The sequence below is a fragment of the Vicia villosa genome, linkage group LG2 (assembly GCF_029867415.1).
Source record: "Vicia villosa cultivar HV-30 ecotype Madison, WI linkage group LG2, Vvil1.0, whole genome shotgun sequence".
NCBI lineage: Eukaryota > Viridiplantae > Streptophyta > Magnoliopsida > Fabales > Fabaceae > Vicia > Vicia villosa.
Window position 1 is genome coordinate 114,961,154 of NC_081181.1, and position 9,393 is coordinate 114,970,546.

Consider the following 9,393-nt stretch of genomic DNA (forward strand, 5'->3'; position numbering starts at 1 on the left):
ATTAGATCTTGGAGAGATAATCGTGTCTACATCGTTCGTGATGGTAGAATTAGATTCTCTTGTCGTGTCAGCACCGTTCGTAGTAACTGAATTAGACCGGGAAGCAGTTGATCGTGTCCACACCGTTCGTGATGATAGAATTAGATCTCTGAGAGTTGACCGTGTCAGTACCATTCGTAGTAACTGAATTAGATCTTTGAAAATGATCGTGTCATTAGCGTTCGTGGTAAATGATCGTGTCCCATGGTTTGGTGGTAGTCCCGTTGAAACCCGGGAGGTCGGAGCCTACGTACGGAGTGAGATGGGAGTGATCCGGTTTGAGGGTCTGAAAAAGATGAGAATACATGATGTCGACCGAGCTTCCCTCGTCGATCAGGATCCGACGCACATCAAAATTTGTCATCCTCGCTCGAACGAGCAGGGGAATTGTGGCGTTCGGGGCTCCGCCGGGGAGCTCCTCCAGATAGAAGGTGATCGGATCTGATTTCCCTTTGAACTTCTGTAGGGTTGGGTCGAGGTCCGAATTGGCGCTGATCAACTCGTCAAACTTTCTCTTTACTGAGCTGATCGTGAGGGAACCTGGATCCCCACTGTTAGATATGACCATCGCGGTCGAGAATCCTTCCCATGTGCTGAGAGCAGAGGTCACTCCAACCGAAGGTATGAAGTCCTCTGGTCGGGTGACGGACAGGGCAACTTGCAATGGTCTGCCATCTGGAGAATTGTCCTCATCGGAGTTCCTTGGACCTTCCCTTCGGGAGGGTTCTCCCTTCTTTGTGTATTTAGAAAGGCGGCCCTCCTTAATCAGAGTTTCGATGGCGTCTTTGAGGTGTACGCATTCATCGGTCAGATGCCCATGACTTTTGTGATACTTGCAGTATTTAGATTTTTCGGTCCCCGGCCTGGTGGGGTTTGGCCTCGGAGCCTTGTCGTTGGAATTTTTGAACTCGGTGCTCTTGCACTCGGACAGAATACGCTCGCGTGACACGATCAGGGGGGTGTACTCATTGAAGCGACCAGATGGTCCCCTGTGTTCCTTCGCGTCGCGGGACCTATCATCTTTCCTCTTTTCGTGGCCTCGGCGTGGAAGAGAGCAGTCTTGGCTCGAACTGCAGGCAGCGTCGTTACCTCTTGAGGCCTTCTTTACAGCTGCTTCGCCTTCCTCGAAAGCAATGTAAGCTTGGGCTTTGAGGAGGAGGGCGTCCATGGTGCGCACCTTCTCAATTTTGATGGCCTTCTTGAAGTCGCTCCCTGGGAGGAGCCCTCGTTCGAGGAGGTACCTCTTCATATGGTCAGTTGTCTGCACCTGGACGGCCTTTTTGTTGAACTTGTCGAGATATTCTCCGAGAGTTTTGTCGGTACCCTGGATGACAGCTTCGAGGGTCGCTTCAGATTTCGGTTGTCGGCGGGAGGCCGTGAAGTGGTTGGAGAAGAGCTTCTTGAGTTCTGCCCAAGAGTGGATGGAGTTGGGAGGAAGGTTCATGTACCAGATCATTGCTCCCTTTCTGAGCGTGGTCGGGAAGATCCGACATTTGATGGATCCTCGAACCACGTGATAATCCATGACGGCTTCGATGCTCCGGATATGTTCTTCCGGATCGGTGGTTCCGTCGTAGAGATCCAGGGTAGGGGGTTTTTCCATTCCCCGGGGAAGGCGGGCTCGTCAGATCTCTTCCGATAGAGGGCTGCGGAAGTCTTCCTCGTCACTTGGTCTGGGGGAGGTTGAGTGCCTTCCACGGTTGCTGTGTTTTCGCCGAGGTTTTTCTTGTGATTTTCCAGAGGTCTTGCGATTGTCCTCGGGAGGAGAACGCTCGCGGGTCTTCGCCGCGGACTTGGCGGGGCCTCAGTGATCTTGCTCGGGAGAAAGGTGATCGGAAAAATAAAAAGTGTACTATTTTTACCGATGTAGTAATAATGGGATTAATCCACAAGTATCGAACTCACGGACTACGTAGGAAATATAAGTTATCGTAACGATTCAATTGGACAAAAGAACATGGGGGTTTTGTTGTTTCTTTGGAGATAACGATAAATGATAACAAATTAATAGAAAGCGTAAAAATGACTTTAAAACAATATGAGAAATTATGCTAGGGTCAAGTGTATGAATTGCCTTGCAACAACCTTTAATCCTTATTTACGAAATATCAGTGTACATGAACTATTACCGAATCTCAAGAGTTATCTTCCCTAATTCCTTAGCGGAAAACCTTTTGATACTGTCTTGTATCCTAATTCCTTAGCAATTCAAGAAGTGATCAAGCGCAATATAATTTATCAAGATTATTACGGTTACTACGGAGAATCCTCATTCCTAAGCAATAACAACCGTAATATTATTGTGCAAACAGCGGTAAGGTGGTTTGTCCGACCTAACCCTTAACCGTAAATCAAAAATCTATTTGTCCGATAGATAAAGCAATAAGCACTTTGCACAATCAAATAAGTTCACACACATAACGATTTCATAACATAAAGGAAATTAGGTTCATCACAATAGCAATTCAGGGACACCCCCTAACACGTAAATAGTTTAGCTACTCATGGCAATTGTCAAGATAACAGATATTAAGGATGAAGACATTACAATAAGATGAATAGGAATTGATCTTCAATTGCAGATGCTCTTGAAGATTTCTTCGCTTCAAACCCTAGTGCTTCCAATCCTCTTTTCACGTTCTCTGACCGTCAAAAAGTGATTTTCTCCTTTCCAAACAGTGACTAAATATCTCTCAGCAATTATTCTCCTCCGAAAATTCCATAATGCCCTTCCTTAAGTGACTGATTCCAAGAGTTGAAAATAACACTTTTTCTGCGCGCACGTCTGACACGGTCGTGTCCCATGACACGGGTGGCCGTGTCACAACTCTGTCTTCTTGGTTTTCAAATTTTCAAGTTCTCCTCTTCAGCAAGTGTGACACGGCCGTGTCACATGACACGGGTGGCCGTGTCACAGCTCTGTCTCACCAAAAACCACTTTTTCTTTCCTCGAATCGTGCCCTGTATCTGCATAACTTAAAACACTACCAACACAAGATCAAAAGCAATGGAAAAACGACAGAAACTAGAAAAGATAACACACCAGATTCAAATACAAAGATAAATAAAACTAATCAAGAACTAGACTAAAACGACTTAAAATACCACCGAATGAAGTGCTTTTCCATTGATTCGAACATAGGAACAAGGTGAAATTGGTGGCCGATCACAACCCCAAACTTAGCTCATTACTTGCCCTCAAGTGATGGACGAGAAAACAAGAGGACACCCATGAATTTTTCTTATGCTCCACAACACAACTGATGCTTCCACACTTGATATATACTTTCGTGTCAAAGTGTTCGATTCCCCTTTCCGGAGTTTTCCGTTGTACTTCAATGTTGACTCATTCTTTCACCTGCAAGCTCAATCACACTCTCACAAATTTTCTCTGGGTTAAGTGTTTCACTCATTCATCAAGGCATACATATCTACTCCTAAATTTTGTACACATTCTAACACAATTCCACATAATCAATAGCACACAGTTTTTGAGGACTTACGGGTTGTAACGGGGCTTAGGTTAGGTAGGATAAACAAAGAAATTGGGTACGAGGGTTTATGGTTTGGTATCAACTAATTCGTCCGATATCTTTTTGCATATTACATAACATTTGGAGTGTTTAGCGATTTTTCTGCTTTCCGGTCTCTTAGAACTCTTTACATGATGGCAAGTGTGTAAAACAAAATCAATTTTTCTCTCTTTTCTTTTACACAAACATTTTATTTCTTGCATATGTTCTTTTTTTTTTCTTTTCACACTTGCCTCCTTCTTTTGCTACCGGACTCGGCTACCCCAAACTTAATTTTTGCTATCGGACTCGGACTTATAATTCATACCAAATATAGAAAAATCAAGAGGGGCTATAAAAAAATTTTTTTGTTTTGTTTTTTTTTATTACTAAAAGAACAACAAGGATGATGGGTAAAGATTGGTTAACGAGGGATAAAAGATAACAAGGTTGGGTAAGAAAGGCTCAGGGTTAAACAAACAAAAGTGCCTCAGTGTGTGTGATCAATTTGTGTACTATATGAAGAACAAATGCAAAATTAGAGTGATGATGCCATACCTGATGCTCTCTCATGATGAAATGATATGTTTGGCTTGTATATCCTCACATGTTAGGTATTGCTTACAAGTTCAACAATGGTCTCCATTTTGTACAACTTCATGTCCGGTTCGGGTTGCTCTAAACTCATTCACTTGGCACCATCAAGTTGCGTCTAGCATTTTCTTCAGTTGTGTCAACTTTCACAGGTGCCCAGGGAACCAATTTAGGATGCGTATTTCCCCTTTTTCACCTTCATTCCCATGATACTATCTTCTGGAATCACATTCATCCTGGTGCACCGAAGACTCAAAACACACATACTTAATTAAAAATATGAAAACTGAAATAAAAGGAAATAACCGAAAATAACTTAAACTAAAGAACCTCCCCCACACTTGAACTCAACATTGTCCGCAATGTGTAAGCAAGCATAAGGGAGACTTACAGTGCTCACTGAGGCGGAGGTGGAGGGTTGATAGGGGGCCCACCACAAAGAAAATAAAATTTCACCAAAAATCAGCGCACCTGCCTGACACGGCCGTGTCACGTGACACGGGTGGCCATGTCAGGACTCTGCCTTCCTTCCAAAAATGAGTTTCAAAAAGAAAATCCTTCAGGGTTTGTGACACGGCCGTGTCACAGGACACGGGTGCCCGTGTCAGACCCCTGAATTCCTCCAAATTGAATTGTTTTCTCAACTCGCTTCTCGTTTCGCAAGTGACACACTCTTTGTACCTACAGAATAAAATGCAAAAACACATAAAACTTATTAAAAAGAAATCCCGTGGGTTGCCTCCCACGAAGCGCTTCGTTTAACATCGCATGGCTCGACGGTCCATTATCCTTTATTAGGGAGGGAACTTCCTCCTCCAAACCTGGTTGCTTGTCACCTCCGCAACCACGAACTCAGGAAGACGAAAAGCATGGACCACTTTTCTCTTCAAATCATTACCCACCTTCATCTCCTCACCTTGATTTTCCTCTTTCTTCTTCTTGACCTTTTGAATGAACTTAGGAATTATGACAGATGCATGCGATAAGGTCACCTCAGAGACTATGCTTGAGACTTTTGGTAGGAGAGGTTTTGGACCTTTGCTCTCTCCTTCAGTTTTAATTGTGCGAACCGAAAGTTGATTATTTCCATCTACACTATGCTTATTGACTTCCAACACCTTCAATGTTACCTCTTCATCAAATGACTTTACCGTCAGTGTCCCTTTCTCGATATCAAAATTGCAGCGACTAGTAAGCAAAAATGGTCGACCGAGAAGGATATGAGTTTCTTCATCCTCAGGAATGTCCATGATGTGGAAATCAACTGGAAAGATAAACTTACCGATCTCTACTAATACATCTTCAGCTATACCATATGACTGCTTAATGGTGTGATCAGCAAATTTCAATTTTGTCTCACTCTCGCTTATCTTTCCAATGTCAAGCTTTTTGAAAATAGACAATGGCATTAAACTTACACTAGAACCAGAATCAATTAGCACCTTCTTGAACATTCTATCATTGATAGTGCAAGGAATTGCCACTGCTCTAGGGTCTTTCTTCTTGGTTGGAATCCTCCTTTCTGGCGAGACTCTACCACACTTTTCGATTCTAACTTTCAGCTCATCTCCCACTTGTTTCTTCTTAGAAATTACCTCTTTCATAAATTTCTTGTACAAAGGCATATTCTCAAGTGCTTCAAAGAAAGGTAAGTTAATCTCTAACTTCTTGAACATTGCAGCAAACTTCTCAAAATCCTTCTCTTTGGAATCCTTCTTGGCCACTCTAGAGGGGAATGGTAATTTGACCACCGATTTAGTTTCTTTCTTATTTTTCTCTTCCAGCGGCTTAACCGGTGATATCACTATTTCAGGCTCTTTCGGATTTTCTCTCACTTCTAGATCTACTTCGATGATATCATCGTACTCGGTTTCATTTTTTTCTTCTGGTTTTGATCTCCTCAGACTTCTTGTTGAGATGACATTCACATTCTGATGCTCCCTTGGGTTTGTAACCGTTCCACTAGGTAAGGCACCTTGTGGTTGAGCATTGGCGAGTTTTTGTGTTATCTGACTCATCTGAACCTCAAGATTTTTGATGGATGCACCCGTGTTTCGAAAATTACTCCTTGTTTCTTCTTGAAACTGAGAGCTTTGAGCTGCCATTTTTTCGATTGTAATCTCCCAATCTGCTTTTCTGGGGGCTGTTGATGAGGTTGTTGATAATGTTGTTGAGGAGGTCTATACTGTTGCTGCGACTGCTGACCTTGATATGGAATAACCTCTTGTTTAGGAGCATTCCCTGGTTGATCCTTCCATGAAAAATTTGGATGATTTTTCCACCCCGGATTGTAGGTATTTGAGTAGGGGTTGTTTTTCTTCAAGAACTTTATTTCCTCCACTTGCTGAGCTGTAGCAATACACTGAATAGTAAAATGAGGTCCTCCACATATTTCACACCCCACCAGTTGACTTGCTTGAGCCGGTTGAACTTGTGCTACTGTTTGTTTTTCAAGACCCATCTGTTTCAATCTCCGCTCAACTTCCGCAGCTACCTGATCTTCTATTTTCACAACTTGCGTTGACAATTTCATATCCACTAATCCTTCAGGTTGGCTAACACTACGGTCATATAACTCCAAGTGTTCATTGGCCGCAATAGCTTCTATGATTTTTTTAACACCAGTGGCTGTTGAAAAGTTGGATGAGCCACCAACTGCTGTGTCAATCAATTGCTTAGTCTTCATTTTAAGACCATTCAGAAAATTCTGCATTTGTTCAGTGACATCCATGTTGTGAGTTGGGCATGCCACCAACAACCTCTTGAATCTCTTATAAGCATCTCCAAGTGATTCTCCTTCCTTCTGTTTAAAATTAATAATATCATACCTCTTACGGATATAAACATCAGCGGGAAAATATTCATTCAGAAAGGTTGACTCCATTTGTTGCCATGTGGTAATACTCCCAGCAGGTAATGAGTAGAACCACTCTTCAGCGTCATCCGCTAACGTGAATGGAAACATAACCAACTTCTTGGCTTCTTCAGAGTGTCCTTCTATCTTCAGAGATGTTGTCATAGTAAGGAACCTTTGTAAATGCTTATTAGCATCTTCATTTATTCTTCCTGAAAATGGTTTCTTCTCCAGCTGTCGAATCGTTGCTGGGTGAAGCTGAAAGTGAGCAACATCGACCGGTTGATTTACAATTGTCATCCGGCCAGCTGGTGCATTTGCTCCACCATAATCACCTAACAACCTTTCTACGGAAGCTGCCATCGTTTCAGCCTCCGAATCTGAATGCTCAAAATGAATAGAGAGAATTTCCTCGTTATCAGATTCCTAAGCTGTCAGAATGTCTTCTAATGCTTCCAGTCGTTCTTGCTTCGCTTTTCGAAGCCTAGTTCGCAATGATCGTTCTGGTTCTGCGTCAAAAATAAATTCTGCTGAGGCTTTACCTCGCATACAAAGGTTAGACGATTATAAGTAATAAGCAAATGAAATACCAGACAAATAAAAATAAAAATTTTAGTTGCAGAGCAACAAAAATTCAATTGAACTATTTTTTAACTTATAATTTGGCAGTCCCCGGCAACGGCGCCAAAAACTTGATCGGAAAAATAGCAAGTGTACTATTTTTACCGATGTAGTAATAATGGGATTAATCCCCAAGTATCGAACTCACGGACTGCGTAGGAAATATAAGTTATCGTAACGATTCAATTGAACAAAAGAACATGGGGGTTTTGTTGTTTGTTTGGAGATAACGATAAATGATAACAAATTAATAGAAAGCGTAAAAATGACTTTAAAACAATATGAGAAATTATGCTAGGGTCAAGTGTATGAATTGCCTTGCAACAACCTTTAATCCTTATTTACGAAATATCAGTGTACATGAACTATTACCGAATCTCAAGAGTTATCTTCCCTAATTCCTTAGCGGAAAACCTTTTGATACTGTCTTGTATCCTAATTCCTTAGCAATTCAAGAAGTGATCAAGCGCAATATAATTTATCAAGATTATTACGGTTACTACGGAGAATCCTCATTCCTAAGCAATAACAACCGTAATATTATTGTGCAAACAGCGGTAAGGTGGTTTGTCCGACCTAACCCTTAACCGTAAATCAAAAATCTATTTGTCCGATAGATAAAGCAATAAGCACTTTGCACAATCAAATAAGTTCACACACATAACGATTTCATAACATAAAGGAAATTAGGTTCATCACAATAGCAATTCAGGGACACCCCCTAACACGTAAATAGTTTAGCTACTCATGGCAATTGTCAAGATAACAGATATTAAGGATGAAGACATTACAATAAGATGAATAGGAATTGATCTTCAATTGCGGATGCTCTTGAAGATTTCTTCGCTTCAAACCCTAGTGCTTCCAATCCTCTTTTCACGTTCTCTGACCGTCAAAAAGTGATTTTCTCCTTTCCAAACAGTGACTAAATATCTCTCAGCAATTATTCTCCTCCGAAAATTCCATAATGCCCTTCCTTAAGTGACTGATTCCAAGAGTTGAAAACAACACTTTTTCTGCGCGCACGTCTGACACGGCCGTGTCCCATGACACGGGTGGCCGTGTCACAACTCTGTCTTCTTGGTTTTCAAATTTTCAAGTTCTCCTCTTTAGCAAGTGTGACACGGCCGTGTCACATGACACGGGTGGCCGTGTCACAGCTCTGTCTCACCAAAAACCACTTTTTCTTGCCTCGAATCGTGCCCTGTATCTGCATAACTTAAAACACTACCAACACAAGATCAAAAGCAATGGAAAAACGACAGAAACTAGAAAAGATAACACACCAGATTCAAATACAAAGATAAACAAAACTAATCAAGAACTAGACTAAAACGACTTAAAATACCACCGAATGAAGTGCTTTTCCATTGATTCGAACATAGGAACAAGGTGAAATTGGTGGCCGATCAAAAGGCTTCCAGTTTCTTCCACCTCAGGCTTCGTATTCGGCCTGGTTGTTCGACGTGGTGAAAGACAAGACTAGGGATACCTCAATGATGAGTCCTTCGTCGTTCTCCAGGATGATGCCGGCTCCGCTCCCCGAGCTGCTGGAGGCGCCATCTATGTAGATGGTCCATTTATTCTCGACAGGAGAAGGGGAGGTGGCGATCGAAGTCATCTCGGCTACGAAATCGGCCAGCGCTTGGGCTTTCAGTGCTTTTCTGCTTTCGTATTGGACATCAAACTCGGATAGCTCGAGGGACCATTTTAGCATTCTCTCGGCCATATCTGGTCGGCCGAGGAGTTGTTTGATTGGTTGATCGGTTCGGA

The 9,393-nt window shown here is 42.2% G+C and overlaps 1 protein-coding gene across 1 annotated transcript; it reads right to left on the minus strand.

The window, feature by feature from the left end:
- Positions 1-214: 214 nt before the first annotated feature.
- Positions 215-1,642, minus strand: LOC131649834 (uncharacterized). Its single transcript, XM_058919588.1, has one exon. It carries the CDS (start codon positions 1,640-1,642, stop codon positions 215-217), a length of 1,428 nt encoding a protein of 475 aa, XP_058775571.1.
- Positions 1,643-9,393: the final 7,751 nt, after the last annotated feature.

Coding starts and splice junctions, on each gene's coding strand:
- LOC131649834 (XM_058919588.1), bottom strand. CDS start 1,642: ATGGAAAAACCCCCTACCCTGGATCTCTACGACGGAACCACCGATCCG.